Below are 26,540 nucleotides of genomic sequence, written 5' to 3'. Positions count from 1 at the left end.
CCGCCCCCCCCCATTTTTTTTTTTTTTTAGAAATTGACAGTCATTTATCAATTATATTACAAAGTTTTTTGTTGGAAAAGGCCTATTTTTCTCCAGAATTAAAAGAATTCAGTAAATAAAAGTGTTTTGTCCATAGGATTAAAAAGAAAATTCTACAAAAATAGAGAAATAATTATTTTTATTTTTAGACAGTCTCACTAAATCACCAAGGCTAACCTCCAATTTTTGATCCTCCTGCTTCAGCTTCCTGAGTAGCTGGGATTAGAGACATGTACCACCATAGCCATAAAAAACTTTGTTTTTTAAAAGAAATATTTGTTCAGCCTACAACTCAGTTTCCAAATAATACCTTACCCTTAGCGACAGCATAGGCCCAAATATAACCATCCCCAAAGCATTATGTACTTGAGTGCAAAAAGTGTCAACTCCTCCTTCCCCTGACTTGTTCCTAAGTTTAGTAGACCTCCTGGGTATTCGCAGGGGCAAGACTGAGTAAAATAAGCTGGTGTGAATTTGCTTAGAGGACCAGGCAGTGCCCACTGCTGTCCTGCCTCTTATGTTCTGGAACAGCCCTGAAGGTTTCAGATTTCCAAGAGTGTATATCTAAGGAAATTCATTACAGATATAGCTGTTGCTGTATGGGCTCTTAGTTCCTGTTTTCTAGTTCTTGTGAGAAGAGGGAAACAAGTCAGAAGGAATATAGTAGGCAGAATGCTTGAACAGATCGTTTCAAGGAAGTCAGGAAGCAATAAGAATGCTAGCCCCTTTCTCTTCTGACCCTTACTGCCCATTCCCTAGCCACTTTACCAGGCTGCCTACCTGATTGTATGGTATTAGATTCTGTGAGTCTTTTGTTTCAGCAAGGAGGCAGTGTTGAGTCAATTCTAAGTGTTAAATTTAGCCATGACCTAGAAGGCATTTTGTTTATTTCAAGACTGGTATTTTACTTAAGGGGGCAGACTACAGGGCTCAAGACAGAACAGTACTAAACTTCATCTCTAAAATCCTTTCATTCCTGAGGAAAAGAGTTGGAGACTTGGATCCCATATGATATATAGGATTCTCTCCTTGTCCTACCCATCCTCAGTTACTGTCCTTTCTAAAATTCAGAGTGGATATTATGGGGACATGAAAAAAAAAAACAAAAAAAACAACTTCATATGACACTTTGTCCCTATCAGCATTGGCTTGATTATGGAGCTGATTACTCTGTCAATAAGTTTTATTTAGTCTTAGCACAACTGATAGTATTTAGGCAAGCTAGGCTTGTTTTTCTTGCTGGGAATGACGCAGAGAGTGACCAGGATATTGTTGGCCAATACTGTGAAGATCATACTTATAAATCAAATTCTGGGAGGGCAAGGTTGTGGAACACCCCTCTCAGCAGTTACCCTCTGCCTCTGCCTTTGGAGGCACCAAAAGTTCATTGTCATTTGACCTTCAGTGCTACCTTGCAATCTGTGGAGGAAACTGTTATTAATGAAACACTGAGGGCAGTTACCTTTAGAACCAGAGGCAAAGTTTCCAAAAAAGAAGTAGATGATACAAAAGGTCAGCAGGTGTTACACTAAGTACTTTGGCTTATACTTTGAATGGAAAATTCATTTTAAGATTTGTCATATTATCTGATGATTAGAGTCTATAACATTGTTTTCTTCAGAGACAACAAGAGAACTAACTCCAGCATTTGTTGTTAGTAAGTACAAGAAACAGAGGGGGACTTATACAGGTTAAATCCCTGGCCAAAAAGCATCTACATGGGGTGAGGCAGATGTGCAATAACAATAGTTAACATTTGTAGGGTGCTTATTATATGCAACTAAACACTTAATGTGTATTAACTCACATAATTCCCACAACAACCCTGAGGAAAATATTATTATTTCCACTTCACACAGCTGGAACAAAGAGGTTAAATAACTTGCCTAAACTTGCTTGAGTTAGTAAGAGATAACCAGAATGCAAACTCAGGCAGTCTGGCTCTGGAGCCAGGTTCCTCACCATAAGGATATTTCCTAAAATTGTAATATGGCCAACAAAGCACAGAAGCACAGGAAAACAATTTTGGCTAGAATGAGGGTTAAGGGGAGGCTTGACATTTGGTGTTGGTCTTCAAGGTCACACAATAGGTGCAGAAGGAGACTGGCCTCGAAAGACTCTCAGGGAAAGGAATAGCCTGACAAAATGACAGCAATATCTGGCCCAGTGCATGAGTGGGAAGACAGCTGCTGAGGAAGGGTTTTTTGGAAACATTTTTTTTAGTTGTAGATGGACACAGCTGAGGATGGAACCCAGTGCCTCACGTGTGCTAGGCAAGCCCTCTGCCGCTGAGCCAGGACTCCAGCCCCTTCCTTAGGGTTCCTGAAGGTCCTTGAGGACCAAGACCCTCTCTGTAAGGAACTGCGGAGCAAAATTCTCAAACTAGAAGAGCGGCAGAAAGGGATTCGTGATCATCGCTCATTTTTAGAAAGATCTTCCTGTCAGCAACCAAGGCAGGGAGCACATCCACATTTCTTTCTGGGGGAAACACCCGGCGGGGACGGTCAAGGTCGCCCGCGTGGCCTCCCAAGCTGCACGTCTTGGCTGTAGACGCCCATCCCACGTACAAACGCCGGGGATTTGGCTGCCAGCCCGGCCCGGTCGGGTCAGGAACGTGCGCGTAGCCAGGCCTGGCAGTGACAACATCTGCTCAGCGGGTACAGAAGGATCCGTCCTTTAGAATTCCCGCTGGCCACCTCCCCCTCGTCTTCTGGTCTTGGAAGGTCAAGGAGGATGCCCCGTGGGGACTCCAGCCGCTGGGTTCCTCCTCTCAGCCCCCAAGGAATAAAAGCCTCAGTGATTGGAACACGCTCTGCCAATCAACCCTAGTCTTCCCCCCTTCTCCGTAGCGTAAATAGCATTGGTTGCATCATTACCGGCCTCCAATAAGATTCTCTTCTTGGATTGGCTAATAGCACCCCCTCCTTCCTCTTCGGTTTAGTCAGGAGCTTGTGATTGGTTATTCGCGTTGCCAAGCTCCGGACGCGGCTCGACTATTGGAGGTCCGGAGCCCGCCTCCGCCAGCTAGTGAAGGTGAGCGTCTCCTCCACTCGCTGTACCGAGACCCAATCGAGCAGCTAGCTCCAGGTGCCCTGTCAAGGCTCTCCGCAGATTCCTGCTCTGTAACCATGGCGCCTCCGTCAGTCTTTGCCGAGGTTCCGCAGGCCCAGCCCGTCCTTGTCTTTAAGCTCACGGCTGACTTCCGGGAGGATCCAGACCCCCGCAAGGTCAACTTGGGAGTAGGAGGTAAGGATGCTGTGCCCTGGAATGTGAGCAGCGTGGGAGCGGACTCAACCCCGGCCTGGAGTCTAAGGCCCGGCTGGACACTGCCTGGAGAGGGGCACCCTGGAGAGGAGGCAGGATCACAGAGTTTCGTTCAACTTGCCCATTTTACAGATGGGGATATGGAGGCCCTGGAAATGGGAGATGTGTTCAAGGTCACTCAAAATAGGTATAGTAGCCAGAACACAAATGCATTCTTTCTGATTCCCCATCCCGTGTTCTTTATACTACATCAAAGGATTGTAAAGAGAGGGAGGAAAATAGGGGGTGGAAATAAGCTTCGTAGGCTTGGGGTCCTAGTAGCTGGAGAGTGTGTAAAGGAGAACTGTTAGCCTTAGGGAGCTTTGGTCTGGTAAATATTTGAGTGATCACCAATTGTTGAATATACCCTATTAAACTTTGTGGGGAAGACTGAGGCTTGGTTTTGTTTTCAAGGATTTCAAAATCAGCAAGTGTTGCACACCAGAGATCTGAAATGCTTTTGAGATGTGTTAATACTGCCTGGAGGGATCTAGGAAGATGGTTCTGACCCTCACAGATGTGGTAGGAATGGGTAGATACGGTGGAGTAGATCTTATTTTCCACACATCCTTGTCTTCATTTCTTTTTTCTTTTTGTTTTTAATTAGTGTATTATAGTTATACATAGCCATATTCATACACACACATAATTTGATCATTCTTATTCCCAAGTACCTTTCCTTCCCTTGTCTTCATTTTTTTATTGTATTTCTTGGGCCTTGAACAACTCAGAGCATTGGCCTCAGTTTACCCATCTGTCAAGAAAAATATTTGTATTTCAAAGCCTCTGAAATTCCTTTTAACTCTAACCTTTTCTGGTGAATTTGTTATTCCAATCATTCTCATTTGTATGTTTGAAGTGCCACAGCCACTTTCTTGATTTGTTTTTTTGCCACATAAAAAGGCCAGCCAGGAATATGAAAATGAGTAGGCTGATGTCCCATGGGAGGAAATAGGCTTAGAATAAGAGGATTAGAAATTTTGGAAAGAAAAATTGAAATTATTTTGTAGTATAGGGTGACAAGAGGGATATTCAGAATTGTGCTTCCCACAGAGAGTGTTTGTGTCTGTACAGAGTGCTTGTTTAAAAACGAAACAAACACAACAACAAAACTCCAAAGAGCAAAAGCTTCACCAAGGAGTAAAGGAGGAGGGGTGAGGGTAGAAAAATCATTAAAAAGTAATGGTTTTTTGAAGTTGGGTGGTAGGCACATGGCATACATGATATTATTCTCTCAACTTTTGTATATGTTTGAAACCTTTCATAATAAAGCATTTTTTAAAAAGTCAATACTGCATTGTCTGCCTATAGAAGGAATGTGATGTTTTTAGCAGACTTCAGACTGGGAGAAATAGTACAAGATTGTTTCAAATTAAATTTGAATGGGTACCATTCAAGCTTTTAATCCTGAACCTACCAGTATTTCTTTACAGATTAGTATCAATCTTAATATGTCTTTTTAAAATCTCTAATTTTATTATCTTAATCTCCTTTGAACAGTCTTACAGTTTTTCCCCCCTTTCCACATTTTTTTACTAGTGCATTATAGTTTTACATAATGATGGGAATCATTTACATATTTGTACATGCACACACTATAACAATATCATTTGGTCACTATCACTCTCCGTACTTTCCCTCTCCCTCCCCTCTTCCCACCCTCCTCCCTTTCTTCTATTGATCTCCCTTTGATTTTCATGAGATTCCCCACCCCTTCCCACCTTTCTTTTTCCTCTCTAGCTTCCATACATGAGAGAAGGCATATGTCCCTTCACCTTTTTACAGGGTTTTTGTGAAGATTAAATGTGTTTAAAGTATTTAGAACCATGTCTGGCACAGAAGTGAAGGTTATATAAATGTTCACTGTTGTTGTTTTGGCATTTCTTTGAATGGATCTTATAAAAGATGTTGAGTAAATATTTTCAGCACAAGAATTGAAAAATGAAATATGACATTGGTTCAGAAATAAACTGCTTATGCAGAGAAAAAGCTCCCAGTTCAGCCAGAAGTGATTGGCTTGGAATCCATCTTTAGCTCAGATGGCCACCTCATCTATTATTTTCCAGGAACCCAGGAACTGTGAACAAATGAGTAATGCATGTGATCTCATTTAATGCTCATAGCAAACCTGGAAGGTTGTTTATAACCATTACTCCTCTTTTTTTTTTTACATTTAAAAAAAATTATTTATTTATTTTAATTAGGTATATATGAAAGCAGAATGCATTTTGATTTATTGTTCACAATTGCAGCACAACTTTTGGTTTCTCTGGTTGTACACAATGTAGCGTTGCACCATATGTGCAGTCACAGTGTACTGAGGGTAATGATGTCCATCTCATTCTGCCATCTTCTTACCATTTACTCTTTAGAAGTAAGGAAGCTGAAGCCTAGAAAGAAGAAAAGATTTTCCTGAGGTCATGTGACCACTAAGTAGAAGAGCTGGAATTCCAGCCAGGTCTCTTAGGCCCAGTCCTCTATTTAGGTTCCTTTAGATGGTCTGGGGACAGCCAGTGGACTATAGTGGGAAAAGCCAGGAGACCTAGGCCCAGCTCTGTGGTTCAGTGACATGACCTTGGGAGGATTATTTAACATCCTTCCAATTCAGTCTGTAAAATGAGAAGCCAGAAGTGAATGAGCTGTCTCTAAAATTTTACTCTCAAGATTCAACTCTACCATAAGTCTACTCCAGGATCCATTGACACATTCTGTGACTGTACTGTAAGATGTTAATTTTGGTGACCTCATCAGTTAGTTGAGACGGAAATGAATGAGGTTAGGTGTGAAATTTGATATGTAAATGAAAGATGTTATATCTAAATGTTTTTAATCGTTACTGTGAACCATCTTTTTATGAATGGTAGGTGCTCAGATAAGGATCTAGTTGAAATAGAGTAGAATAAAGTTCTCTTTCCAGCTTTGGTATGTCCCAGCTTTACTTACACACATCCCCAAGTATATCCTTTTTGAAGGAAATGTAATTAATTGCTGACTTTGGGAAAGATGCTCCCCTTCAAGTTAAGATGAAACCTAACGAAGGTTATTTAGCTGAGGTTCTAGCAATGTTGGACATTTTAGATAAAGTACAACTATAATCTCATTAGCTAGTTCCTATTTGCAGATGGTTTCTCTAGGGAGTTTCTTCTTGCTGTGATGAGTTCAGTAGTTTCCTTATACTTAAACAGAGCAGAGTATCATATTTTCCACTGTAGCACAAGGCTTTCTTTCTGAGTGGATCATTTTAGTGCTTTGCAAAACTGAAGACTGAAGTAGCTTTAAGGGTAGGGAGACAAGGATCTAACCTGATGCAGCCTGCAGCAGAAAATTTCTCCGAAGACTCTAGTCCATTTTTTTCATGTAAATTTAGCTTCCTTTTGGCCCAGATAAACTGTGTTTGCTTTAATAGTTGTTGTTTTCAGTGTGGTTGTCTTAGTATCTTCAAACAAAATTGTTGGAAAGAGGTACTATCTCAGGTGTTTCTGAGGATCCCTGGTCCCCTCCTAGTTGGAGAAGGGTCTTGGAGGTGTACTTGCATAGGCTCTTGGGTGGGGATGGGTGAGGGAAGTGGAGAACTTGGGAGGATGGTAGCTGGATCATTTAGTTTTCTGTGTTCTTCTTTTCTTTCCTTCTGCAAAACAAGACTGCCAGGCCCACGTGTAAGCTGTGTGAAACCTCTGAAAGGCCAGGAAGAAGGGCATTAGTGCATGGAGCTGGGAAGTATGTTGATAAGAAGATTCCTGATACAGTTCCCTGGGGCTGCTTGCTTGCTTCATCTCTTGCTCTTAAAAAAAAAAAAAAAAAAAAAAAAGTTCTTGTATGCCTTCTTGCTTCTTGGAACTATTGCAGTCTAATTTTTATTATCCTTATGATCTTGGGGAAATTAATTTTTTTTCCAAATAGATATTTTTGGGGTATTTTAAGAATTAAATGAGAGTCAAGAAATGTAAAGTATTAGTACCATGCCTAGTCTGTAGAAGGTAATTCAGAAGTCCTTGTTCTATTACTGTGGCTTCAGCCACATTAGTGTCTATAATGATGGTATCTTCCCATCCCAGCCCTTTTCTCTGAATGACCTTCATCTTTTCTTTTTATTCCCCTGTGTTCTGTGTTCTAGATCTTCATTAACTCTATCACCACTATCTACTTGTTATCCAGACTACCTGGGGACTTTGGAACCATTAGCAACCCTTTCCCCAGTTCCACATTTATATGTTTGGTCATCGGGTTCTGATTTTTCTACCTCATAAGTCTGTTTTGAATATCTTCCCTTCTCTTTGTCCCCCTCTGCCTCTACCTTAATTCAAGACTTCATGATTCCCCTTCTGGATTGTTGCAGGAGCCTTCTGACTCAGCTACCTGGCTCTGTCCTCTTCAGTTTGCTTTCTGTGGTGTCACTGAAGTGATCCTGTCAAAATAGACAGCTGTTTACATCACAGTCTTGCTTCACTGCCTTTAGTGGTTTCCCCATGGATAGAGAAGTTCCTTAGAAGTGACTCCTTGAGCCACTCCCTGCTGTTCCTCCATGGACACTACTTCCAAGCCATGAAAGTGCACAACCTCAAAAACCCTGTGTTCTCCAAGCCTCTGGGACTTTGCACAGGTGTTCCCTCTGTCGGGAATACCCCTCTTCCCTTGCCTGTCTTTTAACCTGTCATCTTTCATACTTCATCTTCTGTAAAATCATCTCTGACCCTTCAAAGAAGAATTAAAGACTTAATGTACTGTGCTTCTTGGAAGGCAGACAGTACCTTATTTTATCTTTTCCATCTCTGTGTAGCTTTTCCTGATGTGTCTGGCTTATGGTAGATTTAGTAATTCTTTGTCAAGTGAATGAGTAAAGGAAAGAATGAGAAACTCATGGGTTCAACAGGAACGAACCTCCCAGGAGAGGAAAATAGTGATTGTTGATAATATAATACAGGTGTTGGACCTCCCTGCTCCAATCACCCCAGAGGAATCTGATTCTGTCTCCCTAGGGCAGTTAGGTGAGGAATTGGGAACATATCCAGAACTGAATCTGGGAGGAACTGGGCAATGACAAAGGACGGGAGGACTGAATTGGCCAATTTGTCTGTTGTCACGGTACAGAACCAATGCCTCTCCCCTCATCCCCACCCTCAGATGGTATTAGAGTTTTCTTGAGGATTTCACAGAGTGTACGGTGGTGCTGAGAACAGCAGTACTATGGTCTTTTCTTCCTCTTTCATATCTTATTTATTTAGAATATATTATGTATGAATAATATTATCAAAACATATAGCATAATTGTATTACATAATGTATAAACAACCAAATACAGACCCTAATCATAATAGAACTGGTTTTTCCATGCACATTTAAAATTTTGTACATCAAAATAATATCCTTTCTAGGTAGTCCAGATGTGCAGCTCTTGCTAAATATTTCTGGAAATTCTCTTTTGGAATGGCCTTTGAAACAGTAAGACTCCCATGAGAGACCATCTCTTCATTATATCAGGCAGTTTGTTCATCCACCCTCTATGCTAGAGATAATGCAAGTTTCACTTCCAAAAATTAAATCAATGTTCACAGAATGATTTGGCACTACTGAGGATGTTGCCAGTATTGAGATGCTGCCTCTAAAAACAATTCTACCAAAGAGCACCCAGAATACTTTGAACAGTGGTAACATTGTTCAGATAGGGTGATCTGCTTCAGGGACAGCTGTTATTCGAAGTAGTTGTTTTGGTATGGATTTAAAGAAACCAGCTCAAATCCTACCTGATAAAGGAGACTATTGGAACTTGTGGCAAGGGAGTTAGTTTGGTGGGTTCAGGGTAAATATGAGTGGTACGACAGTATTGTGAATTAGATTCATCAACCCAGGGACTGACTTTGGTTGTTTAGTGGTGTGTCAGTCTGGAGCTCTGCCCATGTTTTTATTGTTAGCTTGATATATTTCCCAGAGTTGCAGATGTCACATTTCTGGAGGGTAGATTAGCTGAGAGAAGACAGACACAAGATTAAAATGATCCCACAAGGTCTTTCATGTGTTGTATACCTTCTGACCTAGTAGTTTTACATTTAGAAATATTTCCTATGAAGCCACTTATGAGTATGCATAGTAACAGCATTCACCATGATGTTCATAATAGCAAATAATTAAAAGCCACATGATTAATTATGACGGAAAAGTACATTACCTTGCTACTAAAATATGTTGTAAATGGCTTATATGTATGAAAAATGTACAATTACATTCATAATAAGTAAAATACAAATTACTCATGAGATACCATTTGCACTTTCATACTTGTAAAATTTCACTCAGTAGGTGAGGCTGTGGGGAAGCAGACACCTTTTTATACTGCTGGTAGGAATGCAATCTGATATATTCCTATGGAGAATAATTCAGAAATAGCTGTTCCAATTACAAATATACTTACCTCTTAGCTAACTCTTCCATTTTCAATCCTGTAACTTATAGATAGGTTTGCATACATGTGAGATAGCATACCTACAGGGTTGTTCACTGAAGTATTGTTTTAATAGCTAACACTTATAACTCAATGTTTAACAAGAGATTGGCAAAATAAAATATGATTCATCAGTTAAGTAGCTATACAAAAGAAGCGAAATATAAAAAAGACCTTTAGGTGGAAAAAGTATGAATAAAACAGTGTACAGTATATTATACACTACCTTTGTATAAAAAGACAGATATAAGAAATTGCATTTGCTTGTGTATATGTAGGAAGATTCTGGAAGGATACATATGAAACTGACAACAGTTGTTATTTATGGAGGGAGGAACTAGGAGAAAAAGAAGGATGGGCTGGACATGGTAGAATATGCCCGTAATCCCAGTGGCTCAAGAGGCTGAGGCAGGAGGAGCGCAAGTTCAAAGCCAGCCTCAGAAAAAGCGAGACACTAAGCAACCCTGTCTCTAAATAAAATACAAAATAGGGCTGGGGATGTGGCTCAGTGGTTGAGTGCCCCTGAGTTCAATTCCCAGTAACACCCCCTCTCCCCCCAAAAAGAGAAAGAAGGATGGCATGGGAGTATGCAAGCATATCACCTTTCAGAATAGTTGGTAAAAGATATTTATAATATAAATATAAATGGAAAAATGTATGGAAAATCCTGTGTACAGTAGGATCCACATTTTTTTAAAATAATATACCCATGGGGGGAAAAACCAGGATGGTTTCACACCACATTTGCATGCCCCTTGTCTGAGTGCTGGGATTACATATTAATTTTTTTACTTTTGTATTTTTCTAAATTTATTACCATTAACGTGTGTTGTTCAGTAAATATTAACAATACCTAAAATGTGATATTTTAAAAAGTCAGGGATTAGTGTTGAACAGAAATCATCAAGATAAACTTGATCAGAATTACTCTAAAATTTTAGCCAGGTGGTGCATTCCTGTAATCCTAGCAACTCAGGAGGCCGAGACAGGAGGATCTTGAGATTGAAGGCTACCCTAAGCAATTTAGTTTAGACCCTATCTCAAAAAAGTATAAAGGGTCGGGGTTATAGCTCAGTGGTAAAGTGTTCTTGGCTTCAATGCCCTGTGCTGAAAAAGCATTTATATAGTTATATATTATGTTTCAGTTTTCCAAATACTACACCTTCCATGTAGGTGTAGTATTGTTGGAGACATATACATCCAAGCAGAGAGGCAAATGATCTCTCAGGAATTCTACTCAGTCGATTTGCTTGAGTGTAAGGCTAGAGCAGCTGCCTCCTAAAGCTATAATCCCAGCACATCCATAGAATAGTGTAGGGTCAAAATCAGTGGATAGGATAACTCAAAGTGCCCTAAAAATACTTTCATTGTGGAGGAAATGTTTAGACATTTCCTATAAAGTAAGATTAAATATTGTGAAATAGATAAGTTTAGATCAATGGAAGGGTGAGGCAGATGATGTGGATAAACAGTCAAAATGGTAAACACTGGCTGCTGTCAAAATGCAGAGAGGGGACAAAGATGTGTTTGAGTGGGTCCTTGGGTGATTGTGTAACCGGTTATCAAACTCCAGTCCAGAGCATTTGTTCACTGTCCATCCTGTTTCTGCTTTTTTGAGACAAGAGGAAGAGATGGGCCTTCTCCCACCCTGTCTTTTTCCATGTTTAGGTTTGAAGGTGCAGAGTTCTTGTGAAGAGTACTTTCCTGAAACTCTTTTAGGGATATGATGAAGGAAGAAGATTGCCGGGCCAGTGTCTGTAGAGACCGCAGTGCACTGGCAACAGGAACAGCATTTCCAAGACATTTTTTGCAAAGTGCTTTTTCCCTTCCACTTTCTCACTTGATCAGGCTCTGTGTTGTCCCAGTTTAGTTCAGCATTCTACTTTTTGGAAGACACACATTTCCAAGAGTTGTAAGTTCTGTAAGGGAGAACCACCATGATTGTCTTTCCATTTGCCCAGCACCTAGCCCAGGGCTTGGCCCAAAGCAGGTACTTAGCAAGTGAAGGTGCTTTACTTCAGTTTTGGTCATTCTTCTGACTGGAAGGTGCTGAATTCTGTTCACAGTTTTAGATTCTGACTTGAGTGAAGCCTGAAACTCCTCTGTCTGTATCTCTTTTCTGTGCTCAGCTTATCGCACAGATGATTGCCAGCCCTGGGTTTTGCCAGTAGTGAGGAAAGTGGAACAGAAGATCGCTAATGACAATAGCCTCAACCACGAGTATCTGCCCATCCTGGGCCTGGCAGAGTTCCGGACCTGTGCTTCTCATCTTGTCCTTGGAGATGACAGTCCAGCTCTCCAGGAGAAGCGGGTGAGTTTGGGGTGAGGATATATTTTCTCTTGAGAAATCAAGAAAGTGAGAAGAGGTTGAAATTTTAATTTGTTGTAAAGTATTAGGTATTATGCCTAGTGAGCTATCAATAAGTGTCTAAGTAGTGTGAGTTCAGAAACCTGAGGGTGCAGATAACTTGGCCATATCCAAAGCACAGTTTTTTAGTTGTTCAGTTTTGTCCAGTTGATCATCAGATTTCAGCTGCCAGGTTTGAGCACCTCAATGGAGGTGCCACGCAAAGGAAATTTAATGAAATCCTAAGAGACTGAAGTTCTAGACCCCCAATTCTGCCACTATTTTTGGCTACAGGAATATCATTTACCTCCTGGTCCCTACATTTATATGTTAGAAAAAGATTTATGGCTCATGGTCTCATAAGGAGTACTTGAATAGGGGATCATTTAAAGGGCTTTTCCTGAAATTATATGCAGAATTTTTTTCTGTGTATTTATTTCTGGGGAGTAGGTTTACAAGCTTTTTTATAAGATTTTCAAAAGATATCTGTGGCTTCTAAAAGTTTAAGAACCACTAGTCTAGATGCTGTTTGAAGTCCCTGCCAGTTCTAATATTCCTTAATACTTCTAGTCTTGATCTCAGCATATCTCATTTAAGGGTTTATGTATATAACTAGAGACAGATGGAATGAGAACATGTTTGGAACCAGACACAGCAAAATAGGCTGTATGTAGCAGGAAGTGGTATGGGATAGGTACTTGGTGTTGTAAGAAGCCAACGGGAGAAGGAGACCCTTGAGGACCGCAGGTGGTTCTTGAACTGAGCCTTGGAGAATGTGTGAACATGGCTAGGACACCCACTCTCAACTCTGTCATTTAGTAACACCTGGAGAGTTTGTAACATGGACCCCGGGGACCTCACACCAAGGCAGTTAAATCAGAATCTTGGAGGGTACCACCTTCTACCCTTCTGATTCTATTTCCTCTTTCCCTGCCCTCTATGGAAATATTTTTTTAAGTTCCCCAGGTAATTCCAATTTGAGAACCACAAAATACAGAGAAGGGGAAAACTGAGGGGGTATTCCTCGAGAGGGGGGAGTCCAGTGGATGATAATCAAGTCTAGGTTGTAAAGAGACCTGCCTGATTAGAAATGGGAACCTGCTGGACAGACAAGGCAGGCCGATTTTGGCAGCCAGGGCAGGGGAAGCTGACTGAAGGTTTGAACAGAGAAATCACCCAATGAAAGTGTTGTTTGAAGAAGATAAGCCTGGCTGAATGGGTGGGAAAGGGAAGAGATCAGGTTTTTGCAATAGTCCAGTTAGGTGTGGTGCAATTTAAACCAGCTGCCCTTGTTGTCCTCTGGGCCATGTTGTAGTCCATCGTGCAGTTCATGCATTGAAGGGACCACATCTTGGAGGCCTTTGAGGTATCCTTCACATGTTGCTTACAGCAGGTTTTTTCTTGTGTGTATCATGTTCCCCAGATGCTCTGCTAAGTGGAGAGGTAGGATAAAATAAAGGCTCTGGTGGAGAAACTGGAACTCAGGTCAGTGATTAGGCAAGTAACTAACTTAATTAGGGTTTTGAATGGATTGGTGTGCAAGACTGTCACTTATCTCGAGGAACTGAAGACATGTGGGTAGAAATGTTAGAGATTAGGTGTCACATGGGGAAGTTGCTCTGAAAAATCCAGTGTTTCCCCAGAGAGAGAGAGAGAGATTGGAAAGTTGTAATGAAGTTGGAAGGTGGGGAACTTTGGTAACTGGGGACCTGTCTTCCCAGATACTAGATAAATTAGTTGTAATTAAGTTGTTGACAAATGAAAACAGATTCCGTGTTGGGGAACTGCTTGCTTTAAGACTGTGCATTTCATACATAGTAACTATGTTGGCAGAGGCTTGTTTCTCTGCTCATTGATTCCTATTTTGACCTCTTCACATTATAAGACTTGGGGCTATTGCTTGTGTCCTTGACCTGGGAACCCAGCCCTCCTTTGAAGTCCTATTCATTCTGTGCAGCGTTTTTTGATCATAGGATGCCAGTCTTCATCAATATTCACACTGGATGCAAGTGAATATCTGAAGATCTTTGGACTGATTTAGGATACTCTGTATATCCTTCTCCCGGGCACCAATTGCTCCTGAGCTCTGAGCCTTTCTTCTTTCCCTGGAAGTCCTTACTATTCCGAAACTACTTAGTTCAGCCCTCCATCATCTCATGTAGATCCTTCTATCAGCCTCCTCATTGATCTTCCTGTCTTTAGTCTTCTTCTCATTTTAGTATATTCTGCATACTGCAGATAAGTGATCTTCCTTAGAAGAAAAGCTAATCGTGACACACGCCCTTTCTCCTGCAGTGGCTCTCCCATTTCCTGCAGGGTAGAATCCAGACTTTGAACTTGGCAGTGAATTTAATCAATAGTCTTTATCCTGTTCTTCCAGTTGCTTACTCCTCATCCCCACCTGTCATTCTAAGTGCCTTGCTGTTTTTCAGACCCACCCAGCCTTGTCATGATTAGAGCCTTATCATGACTTAGAGCCTTTGCCTGGCTTAGATTCCCCCTGCTCCAGATTCCCTCTCTCACTTCTCCAACTCCCTAGGCCCCATTTCCAAGTTCTTTAAGACCTGATCAAGGGTCAACTCTATGTTGAATCCTTAACTTTCTCAGGCAGGGCCAGTTGTGTGTGTCCTCTGAGTTATTCCAGCTTGGAAATAACAGTACTTACCATGTATAATTATTATAATAATGTATAGTTTTATAAGACTTTCTCTCCCACAAGACCATAACTTCCCCCCAGGGTGAGGATAATGGCTTGCTCATTTACCTGGCAGGTCTTCAGCATCTGGCTCCTATCCTGGGACCTTCCGAGATTCCTGGATGTTTGGATTCATTATTCTTCTGTTTAGTAAATGCTTGCCACAAGAGCCGGGCTCTCTGCTAGATTGTATAGTGAGCCTAGTAGAGATCAACACACAGAATCCCCTGCTCCTGCTCTTAGTTTTATGGATACAGGCTATAAACACAACAAAGTGATCTATTATATTAAAATGAAAATGCTATTAAGAGAATCAGGATTGGGGTATGTGGGAATAAGAGTGGATTCAGTTTTAACTACGGTGGTTCAGGATAGAAATACAAATGATATTTGAGCCAAAATTGGAGATGAGGCATAAATGAAAGAATAAATGAACCAGAAGACAAACAATAATGATGTCTTCCCTTAGATCATTCTTCTCAAGGTTTTAACATTACCAGGTCCTTTATCCATTTTGAGGAGACCTATTTTCTAGATTCCTCACTGCTTCTTATACTTTCCCATTTTCAGACTTTGGAATCTAGATGAAGTTTCCATTCTTCATCTCTCACCTAGTCATTTTCAGGTTCTGAAGTTTTGGAGCCATTGTAGGTAGCCATTGTAGGGCTCATGGGCCATAAATCCTTGTCATGTAATGACAGGCCAGTCTCTTGCTTTGACCATTGCCTCTGGGAGACCTGGGCCTTGCTGTGGTTCCATTCCAGTCTTTTCCACATCACCTTTCTTCAGCTAGGTGAGCACATGTTTATGTAGTACCATATGCCAGAAACTGCCACAGGCACCCAGATGAACACAGCATAGCCTTGGCCATGAGTAACTCCGGTCAACTCCCACAGTGAAGTCATAACATCAGCAAATTGTGATTCAGAAAAGGTTCTAGAGTCCAGCAGTTCTGTACTGTGTGTAGTAAACACAAAGTCCTGCCTTAGCTGGCTTCACACCAGGAAATCTGACTGGATTTCCCTTGTTCTGGATACCCCTCTTTAGCCATTCAGTTCCAGTGGAGAAGTCTGGACTTATTTACTTTGATATTAATGATTTTAGGACTTTGTTGGGCTCTAGATTAATTTGTCAAAATTAGTTCCTAGAATGACCAAATTGCTGCATTACTGATCCCAAGCTTGTTTTTGTTAATTGCTGACATTTAGAGCAACTTGTATTTTGCTGAAACTATCCAGTGTTTAATACATTTTTAGGGAATGAGAATTGTTTTGAGAATTTGATATTTCATATGTCATATGTTATAAATGTCAAGGAGTAGTACATGTTAGTGGAGTATCTGTTTCAAGCACTTTTTCAATCTTGTCTACTGACTTTCTGGCTTTTAATGAATTTACTTTCTGGAGTAGGCAGAAGGTAGGGTTAAACATAAGGAGCCAGGTCTCTCACTTTTTTCCTTTGTCAACTTTTGACATCAATGTTAGGTTTTCAAAAAGACTTGAGAAGCTTCTCTAGGAAGATTTTAAAAAACCTTTTTATTATGTAAAAATTCAAATTTTTTTCTTGTGAAAGTAAGAAAAACAGTGTAATAAACAAATCCCATGTGTCTCTCACCTAGCTTCAACGTCATTTGTATGCATCAGTCTTGTATAAGACTGGCCCACTGTCAAAGCTGTATTATTTTACAGCAAGTTCCAGAATGAATGGTTTTAAAAATTGCTGTAAAATTTTACAAATAATACTTGCACATATTCTTCTCATTAAAAAAAAAAAATTTATAGATTTGACTACTCTTTCCTACATCCTAGACCCCTCTTAAGAGTTTCCCCTATTAGAAGATTGGTATGTACCCCTCTTATTTAAACGTTTTCATAGGATCTTTTCCTTTCTCCTTATTCTCACATACATTAGGTAACATGTCATTTATAACATTTGTCTACTGAGAGAATTATCCTGAAAATGAGAATTTTAAAGGGGCAGAATTAAAAGATAGATAGGCAGAAAGACATACACAGGACATAGTGACCAGATGTGGTGGGCGGGTGGGAAGGCCTGGATTTATTCTCAGTCCTGCCACTCACCACCTGTGTATCCTTTGGTAAACCATTTCTTTGGATCAGTCCTTATGTTTAAATGGGATATAGAATATACAGGGTGTATGAGGATTAAATGTAAATGCCTGCAAAAACATTTAATAATGGTAAAACAGGGCTTTTATTATTGTCCATATTAGGTCACTTTTAAGATGAGAGAAGCTAAAGAAAGGAAAGTAGCATTCACATAGGGCCTTTGTTTCGTTAGAACATATCTCTATGGATTCATAAGCCTGAGTTCTAGACATGAGAGGGAGTACTACAGACTATGTCAGTGGCAGCTAGAAACACTGTTTTACAGGCTTCTGCTGGAGGGAAATCTTGATCTTGAGATGGGTGCTGAAGACATGGGGTTTGCCATCCAAGGCACGCAGTAGTATGGCTTAAGTCTGCCCTTAACCTCTGTGTTCAGAAGGGAAGCTCCCTCCTAGAGTCAGACCTCTGTGTAAAAGACATGGTCCTTCTGCTCAGTAGCTGGTGCCTTTGCGCAAGGTGTTCCATCTCTTTTAGCCTCAAATATCCTCATTTGCAAACACAGGCAAATAAAAGGACCTTCAAATAGTAGTTGTGAGATTTTGTTTTATCTGCCTCCACCTCCCATTCGGGGGATTTGACCCAGGGCCTTACACATGCTAGGTGGTTGCTCTACCACTGTGCTACATTCCCAGCCCCCTGTTGTGAGGTTTTGATGAGACAATATAATTAAAGGATTAATTTAATTATAAGTGCTTATCATTACCTTATTTTGCTAATATTATTTGACCTCACCATTATCTGCTTTTTTTTTTCAGGTGGGAGGTGTCCAGTCTTTGGGGGGAACAGGTGCACTTCGAATTGGAGCTGAGTTCTTAGCGCGATGGTACAATGGAACGAACAACAAGGATACACCTGTCTATGTATCGTCACCAACCTGGGGTGAGTCTTTTAGTTGTGGTTAAGAGGAGAAGCTGAGAAGCCAGAGAGAATTGTCCTCCTGATGCTCACTGGTTACAGAGAAATCATAATCCAGCCCTGGAATAGCTGACTTGGGAGTAGTTGAGCAGTGGATTATGGTAGGACTTGAGAAACCTGGTAAGCTCAAATTCAGATTAGGGACACTTTTTCCCAAGACTCTTGGTAGACTTGTATTTTAGTCTATGTTGAAACTTCCCAGAGGAGGCATAAAATACAGATGTAAATGATATAAGTTTGGCATTCATGTAACTGATTGAACTTGTTCTTGTTTACAATCATTTATGTCTTAATGCCTACTCTCCATGATGCCAAGTGAGCATGAGCCTGGGAGGGCTCTGGAAGCTGATTTGTATTTTTTCTAATTATGTCTCCTAGTGTTTGTGAAAGCACTTAACATTTTACCCCTTTGCCTGCAGAGAACCATAATGCTGTATTTTCTGCTGCTGGTTTTAAAGACATTCGATCTTATCACTACTGGGATGCAGAGAAGAGAGGACTTGACCTCCAGGGTTTCCTGAATGATCTAGAGGTGGGTGATTTAGAACAAAAATTAAAGAGAATTCTTGGTGTCCGGTATAGTGGGGAAAATCTTTGGATGGAATGATAAGTGAGAATCTTGAGGCATTGTCCCCAAACCAGATAGTAGATTCTGAAAGAGCATGTAAGAGAGGGATTGCTCAAAAGAAAACCATGTATAGGGATATGGTTGCCTTTTGCTCTTCATTGCTGTGTCTCCTGATGTCACTGCTAGTGCCAAAGCTGATGTAGCTTCCTTTTCCTCAGAATGCTCCCGAGTTCTCCATCTTTGTCCTCCATGCCTGTGCACACAACCCAACTGGGACTGACCCAACTCCAGAGCAGTGGAAGCAGATCGCTTCTGTCATGAAGGTAAACTCCTCCTGCATAGCATCTCTTTTTAAAAAAAGCATGTATAATTGAATGTATTCAAAAGCAAAATCTGTTTACTGAAGAATTTGGAAAATGGAGAAAATTTCAAAGAAGATGATAAATATTAACTGTAAATTCTATTACTCAAAAAAAGGTAGTATTAATATTTTTGTAGTGGAATGCCAGACTTTTGTGTGTGTTTTACAGGTGGGATCATTTGCCTGTAATGTTTTGTAACACACTTTGTTTTTCACTTGAAATTCTATATTTATATTCCATTTAATGTTTTTGCAGCATTATTTTTCATAGCTTTCATGGATATGTTGTCTTAGGGATTGGGTAAATGGGTCCATTTAAGGGATGGACATTTAGTCTCATTTCAGATTTCTTGGTCTTATGAATAATAATGTAATAAAACTTTTTATTTATTTGAGATAACTTTCTAAATTGGAATTTCTAGCTCAAAGTGTATATGTTCTCCATTAATGTGCTTATAGAATGCTTATTGAGGAACTGTTAGGTAACTGGGTACCATGGGGATATAGTAGTGAACAAAACAGAAATGTTCCCAGCTGTCAAAGAGCACGTAGCCTACCTGAGGAGACTGATGAGTTCTAGGGCAGCTTCAATACTGTGAGATGCTGGGTTAATGGGGTAAAGAGCCCAAATTCTGGGCATTGTATGGAGGTGGTACTGGTGGTGGCGGAGTCTTCCTGAAGAAGTGGTTTCCATGTGAGTCTTGGGAGAGAAGGAGTTAACAAGGCATTGGTAGGTAGGGGCTTGTAGGAGCAGAGGGCAGACCATGGTCAGAAACCCGAGGCAGAGATCATGACCTATTTAAGGAAGTGACCATTCTTGTTATGGTCTAAAGTCCTGGGGACGTAGGGGAGCACAAGTGATGCAGCTGGAGAGTAAGTTAGGCCTTTCCCTGTGCTGAAGGCTTGGACTTCATTCTGAGGCCAGCAGTGAGCCACTGAGATCTGTGATGTCGGGGAGTACTGTGAATGCCCATCATTGTCTTAAGTCACCCTGACTATACAGCAGGGAATGGATCAGAGGGAGGCAACATTAGATGGGCCAAAGAGCATTAGGAAGCTACTGCCACAATCCAGGTAAAAGATGGTGACCTGAACATAAGTGGCAGTGGGGATAATGAGATGCAAAAGGATCCTTGAGCTCTCAAGAAGCAGGATGGAGTGGACTTGGGGTGTGGTTGGATGTGGGGGACGAGCTGCAGAGGTCAGAGTCAAGAAACACCCTGGTCTCTGATTTGGACATTTTGGGGGAGGGAAGTGGTGTCCACTCAGAGAGCGCAGCTAACAGTAGGAGCAGGTTCAGCGTTGGGAGCTCTTTGAGGCAATAAGGGTGCTTAAGGTAGAGACCAGTCTGCTTGTTTGATCTTGAGTACCTGTTAGCGTAGCCCTGAGGTTGATGCAGCCCTGGGGATGCTGAGCCTTACTTAACCCCAGGAATTCATGGAGAAGAATCCATTAACATAGGAGAGTACCTCCACACCTCAAAAATAAGCCTTGTTTACAAAGCTGCATCTTAACATTTCAGAATGGTATACTGTTAAAAAGTGAAGTTTACTGAAATCGTGATGTTTATTGGTTGGTGTTTAGCTGAACAGAGGAACAGATTTAAAACAGTGGGGGTTGAGTGCATATAGACAATAAATAGGAGAAAGGTTAAGGGTCAGAAATTCCTTCCAGGCACCAGTTGAGAAAGGAAGGCCCGTGTCTGAGGTTGGTTCCAGAAGGATTTCCTGCCTTGACTTGCTTTCCTTCCTCGCAGCGCCGGTTTCTGTTCCCCTTCTTTGACTCAGCCTATCAGGGCTTTGCATCTGGAGATCTAGAGAAAGACGCCTGGGCCATTCGCTATTTTGTGTCTGAAGGCTTCGAGCTCTTCTGTGCCCAGTCCTTCTCCAAGAACTTCGGGCTCTACAGTGAGTGCTCTCCAGCGTTGTAGTCCTACTTCCCCTTCCTGCCCCCAACAGCAGCCAAGCCTGATTCTCGCCCACTCTCTCTTTAGATGAGCGAGTGGGTAATCTGACCGTGGTTGGAAAAGAATCTGAGAGCATCCTGCGAGTGCTTTCCCAGATGGAGAAGATTGTGCGGGTTACATGGTCCAATCCCCCTGCTCAGGGAGCACGAATTGTGGCCTCTACCCTTTCTAACCCTGAACTCTTTAAAGAATGGTAAGAGGCTCAAAGCCTGATGGGCAAGGGTGGGAAGGCAGAAATTAACTGTCTTGTTACATCTAACTAGGTCTCTTCCTTTTAGTTTGGCAGAGCCAGGACGCAATTACCTCTTTGAATCTCAGATATTTTGTAAAGTAGGGCTTATCCCTATTCACACGTGTGCAACACAACATCTGCAGCAGAGGAGGAGGAGGCATTCAATAAATGGCAGTTTCCCCACTTCTCTGCCACCCTGTCTTCTCCTTAAAGTTGGAAAACACAGGATAGAATTCCTGATTAGATAAAATACCAAACTTCAGGAAGTCTGCCAATTTGGAGGTTCCTCATTCTTTTCTGTAATTCACATATACAGTCGTTCCCCCCTCTTAGCCTAGTGGATGCTTGCAACCACAGATAGCACCAAACCCTGTCTGTGCTGTTTTTCCTGACATACATGCCTGTGATTTAGTCTAATTTATAAATTAGGCATAGTGAAAGATTAATGATAATAACTAATAATAAAATAGAACAATTAAAACAATGGTAATAAAGGTTTTTTACAACTTATGAATTAGTTCTAGAATGAACATTTAATAGTTTCAGACTCTTATTGACCATGGATAACAATCCCTGGATGGGGAGTGGAGAGGCCTCTGTACTTTATCTTATTTTAAAGCAGAGTTATTTTTTGTAGACCAAATCTGCAATCTCTACTTAATTAGGTCTGATAAACTATCTTATTCTAAATATATCAGAATCTCACTGAAGGCTGAGTTGAAACATTAGTGGCATTACAGCCGTGTACTTAAGTCTAGCACTAGACTCCAACAGTATATACAGTCCTTGCCTTCTGCCTGCTAAGTCTATCACTCTGGTCTGCTTATTTGCCCATCCAGGGCAAACATACTATATTAGGCAGGTTGTGATACCACTTTCTGCTTATAGCTTAAATTATAGTTTTTTAACCTTTGTGTTTTCATGTACTATCTCCCCTTGATTGATGTTTATATCACTGTCTACACTTCAGGACAGGCAATGTGAAGACAATGGCTGACCGGATTCTGACCATGCGAGCTGAACTCAGGGCCCGATTAGAAGCCCTCAAGACTCCTGGGACCTGGACTCACATCACTGAGCAGATTGGCATGTTCAGCTTCACTGGGTTGAACCGTAAGTGGTGCCTACTGCTTGGAGCACGCATGTGTGCATGTAGATGCAGCACTCCTCTTAGTTATCAGTCAGGAACTCACCTTTGTTAGCTGTTACCCAATTCATCTGTCAGTGCTTTGGGCCAGGACAAGTTAGGTTTCCTCAGTGTGTCTTACCATCTCCTGAATCCCTTGGGACTCAGAAGAGCATTGTTGTGGTCTGTTGTACTGATCCATAACCAAGATATTTTCATTACTGTGGGCTGAGAAGAGGCTCAGAGCCAGCTGGGAAGTAACAGGACTTGTAGCTTAGAGACTTGCTTTATGAAAGGTTTCTTATAAATCTTCAGGTAATTTTTGGCTTTACCTTAATCCTAAGTATAAATATTACATATAATTATTCATCCTTCTGTTACTGTAACAAATACTGAGACAGTCAGTTTATGAAGAGAAGAAGTTTATTTTAGCTCACAGCTTTGGGGATTTCAGTCTGTGGTTAGTTGGCCCTGTTGCTTTCAGGCCTGTGGTAAGACAGCACATCATGGTGGGAAATGTGGTGGAGAAAAACCACTTACCTCATAACCAGGATTTGAAAGAGACAAAGGAAGAGACCAGGGTCCCTTCAAGTCCTCTTCAAGGGCATGTCTCCAGTGTCCAGAAGACTTCCCACTATTTCCTACCTCTTAAAATTTCTACCATCTCCCAACAATGCCAAGCTGCGGACTAAACTTTGACCATATGGGCCTTTGGGAGACATTCTGGATCCAAGCTGTAGCATTCAGGGGCCTAACTTCTTAACAGGTCTTTCCTGACCTCCAGGCATTTCTCTCAAGAGGTTATAAGCTGGGGGCTATGGTATGCACCTATGGTCCCAGCTACTCAGGAAGCTGAGGTGGGTGTAACACTTGAGTCCACAAGTTTTGAGACTAACCTGGGCAACACAGTGAGATCCCACATCAAAAAAAAAAAAAAAAAAAAGAAGTAAGAAAGTTGTCTTTTTATTTCATAAATAAATAAGAATTTAGATTATAAATAGTTGAAATTAATAGCTGATTGCAAATCTTGTAGGTAAACATGCATGATTTTGATCAGCCATCAGTAGGGCATATCAGTGAGCAGCAGTTCCTTCTGAGGATTCATGTATTTAATTAAGTGATACTGAGTACCTACTGGTCAAGCCACCAGTTGAATGATGCAGATGTGGCCACTTACCGGTGTCCTGGGGACTGTACAAGGGATGTGCACTGGTTTGGGCTAGAGGTGGAACATCAGAGGTGCCAGGAGGTATGATAGCAAGTGGCAGTTTGAAACAGGCTCAGAAAAAGCCAAAGGAAATAAATATAAATTAGAGAGGTGGTAAGAGATTATATTGTAGACCCCTCAGAATACTTTGGGTAAAATAAGGCTATTCAAGAAAGTAAAAGGAATAACTTAATTGTATGTGTCCCTGGGACTGTGGAATTTAGAATTAGTTCACTAGAATAAGAAAAGCCATCTTTATATAATTGTAAAAATATCAAGTGTAATAGAAATGGTCTTTAGTAGTAATATTCTAAAAGCTCACACGATGGGGATGTCTCCCCACAAAACAGCCTTGTCCTCCTGCTGTCCAGGATTGGAAACTAGTTTTGTCATGAATTGAGAGGTGATGAGAATAGACCTGTGCTGATAACATTGAAGTTAAATGGTTGGCACTTCTTGATGTCATTTGTCCTTTTACAAAAACAGCATTTTCCCCTCCTTCTCTTCCCAATCTTTTATTAGGAAAACATGCAGAAAAATTGGAGGACTTATATAGTGAGTCCCCATGTGCCCACCCCAGTTTCTGCAGTTCTCATGGTATACTTCCTTTGTTACCCTTCACCTGTCAGAACAGGGCTTTGCACCTAGTCTGTGGATGTACTTTAGGAGATCTGTGAAGCCCCTGGAATTACAGTATCCAAATTGCATGTGTGGATATTGGCTATTTTTTTTGGGAAAGAGCTTATTACTATTTATCAACTTATCACATTTTTATTAAGAAGAAGAAAACAAACAAACAAACAGGATGGGAGGAGCCCTGTAACAACACCTGCCTCCAGGGCTCTGGTTTTATAAACAGGGGTAAGCCTGTGGCTCTCTTGGCCCTGAGGTTTGGCTTTATCTCCTTGGATGACTATCATTCACACGGTTAAAGTCAGTCGGATGACTTCTGAAGCTTGCTTTGTTTGTTCGTTTGGAGGGGCATGTGGCAGCACAGAGTCCAGAGTCCATGATTCCTCTTCTACAGAGAGGCAGTGGAGAGCCCAGACTCAGCCTTAAAGTCACACATCCACACTTACCAGCTGCCTTGAGAAGGACATTTAACTTCTCTGTGCCTCATCTATAAAATGGGGATGACAAAGTTATCAGAGTTGAAGTGCCTAGAAACTGCCTAGCACATAGTATTTGCCCTTTTGATTATATTATGATTTTATTATTATTACCCTCTTCACTCAGATTGGTGGTGTCTTCAATGTGCTAATTAGGCAAAATGGCTAGAGTTTCTATCATGGATCTGCAATAAAGGAAAACCATTCTAAGGCATCATAGCATCAAGGCTGTCCCTTCCTATTTCACACATGTGGCATTTCTACAAAATGGAACCCCCTTCTGCATCTGAGAGGAAGGGTTGAGAAATGAGGAGCTGGGGGTGCCAGAGGTGTAGCTTTCCGGCTTGTTGGTTCCTTCACACAGTATTTATCAAGTACCCAATGCATGGTACCTTGTCTAACGTACTGTAAAAATGAAATGTCAAAGAGAAGTTGCTGCTAGGTGCCCAGGAGCAGCCAGCAGGTTGGGGAAGTGGTAAAGGGAGCACCGTATAACCAGTTTTTCACATCAGCGGAGTATTTTTAAGTCTGGTGGTTGTTTTAGTTTATGGGGACTTGGTGGATGTTTGGTGGTGTAGTTCCAGGTTAAAATGCCATCAGTAGTAGTCATGTTGAACTTTCTGGGGACTAGGAAGTCAACTAATAGGAGTGCTTTTCAGAATCTGGCAAGTATATTTTTGTTTGTGATTTGGACAGAATAGCTCCTTTTGTCTTGCTTCTTTATGTTAAGAGCAAAGAAGGAAAATTGTCCACTGGGTAATGATCCCTATGACTCTGATTCTGTCTTCTTTTGGTTCTCAACAGCCAAGCAGGTTGAGTATCTAATCAACGAGAAGCACATTTATCTACTGCCAAGTGGTCGGATCAACATGTGCGGCTTAACCACCAAAAATATAGATTATGTGGCTACCTCCATCCATGAAGCAGTTACCAAAATCCAGTGAAGAAACACCATCCAGTCCACACCACCAAAGCTGCTGTGTCACGTGTGTTCCCTGCCTGCGCAAACCTAGTTGTACATATCATGGATTAGAGATGACTGAAGAACTGAAAGGTTGCCTCTATTTAAGTTGGCCCCACGTGAAGAGAACATCCTTGGAAATAATTGGGGGCTTGAGATTAGAACCTTTTGAAGGCCAGAGAAAATTAAGGTTTTTATTTAAGAATAAATATTTTGATCATGAGACGTGGGTACCTTGCCCCCTTGCTAGAAGTGGGAGTGCTGTTTGTGTGCTTCTGCTGCGTGTTATCTGACTCTGAACAAAGTCTAGTCCCAAAAGAACATGTTGTCTGAAGGAGCCACGTGTGATTGATGGCTGTGGCATTAAAACTCATCATCTCCACCCTGTGTCTTGTCTCCCTGCTCCTTCTGCATGGTCGTGTTGCTAGTCTGCAACTAGTTCCATAGGATGACTGTGGAAAGAAGTGTATTTACATCATGACACAGATACACACTTGCGCTTAACTGAAAAAAGTTTCACGACACAGTATCAACCCTTGCCATGTGTAGTGTATTCTAAGATTTTTCTATTCTATTCAATTGTGTTCTGTTTCATTGGGAAAATAAAAATGCTGATCAAGACCCATGGAATTGATTTTGTGATTCATTAATGGGTTGTGATGCACAGTTGAAAATGAAGACTTTAGAGGGATTCACTAGTGGCTAAAGGAAAAACGAAAATGTATTTTCAAAATACAAGTCCCTTTTGGGGCTGGGGCTATAGCTCAGTGGCAGAGCATTTGCCTAGCACATGTGAGTCACTGGGTTCGATCCTTAGCACCTCATAAAAATATAACAAAATAAAGGCATGCTGTTCATCTACAACTACAAAGAAATTTTTTAAAAATCCCTTTAGTGAAATCACCTTATCCTCAAAAGTCTGTGTTGGCATCATGTACAACCACTAAGATGAGAAGTTATATTTCACGTATATCTGGTATGTCAAAATACATTCTACTGTCATGTATAATTAAAAAGAACAAATTTTTAAAAAAGTGTGTCAGTTTTGTGGGCTCGTCATTCAGAAGCCAGCTGTCTTCTTGTATTAAGAAGTTGGATTGGCTGGGGATGTGGCTCAAGTGGTAGCGCGCTCGCCTGGCATGCGTG

General features: G+C 41.1%; 1 protein-coding gene across 1 annotated transcript; it reads left to right on the top strand.

Moving 5' to 3' along the window:
* The first annotated feature begins 2,984 nt into the window (after nucleotides 1-2,984).
* Nucleotides 2,985-26,015, top strand: Got1 (glutamic-oxaloacetic transaminase 1). The gene is made up of 9 exons (XM_015494625.2): nucleotides 2,985-3,285; nucleotides 11,908-12,089; nucleotides 17,705-17,828; nucleotides 18,284-18,396; nucleotides 18,651-18,755; nucleotides 20,550-20,700; nucleotides 20,787-20,952; nucleotides 21,962-22,104; nucleotides 25,238-26,015. Exons 1-9 carry the CDS (start codon nucleotides 3,168-3,170, stop codon nucleotides 25,375-25,377), a joined length of 1,242 nt encoding a protein of 413 aa, XP_015350111.1. The 5' UTR covers nucleotides 2,985-3,167; the 3' UTR covers nucleotides 25,378-26,015.
* The last annotated feature ends 525 nt before the right edge of the window (nucleotides 26,016-26,540 follow it).

This window comes from Marmota marmota, unplaced genomic scaffold, assembly GCF_001458135.2.
Source record: "Marmota marmota marmota unplaced genomic scaffold, marMar, whole genome shotgun sequence".
NCBI lineage: Eukaryota > Metazoa > Chordata > Mammalia > Rodentia > Sciuridae > Marmota > Marmota marmota.
This window is presented reverse-complemented; position numbering and strand designations above follow the sequence as displayed.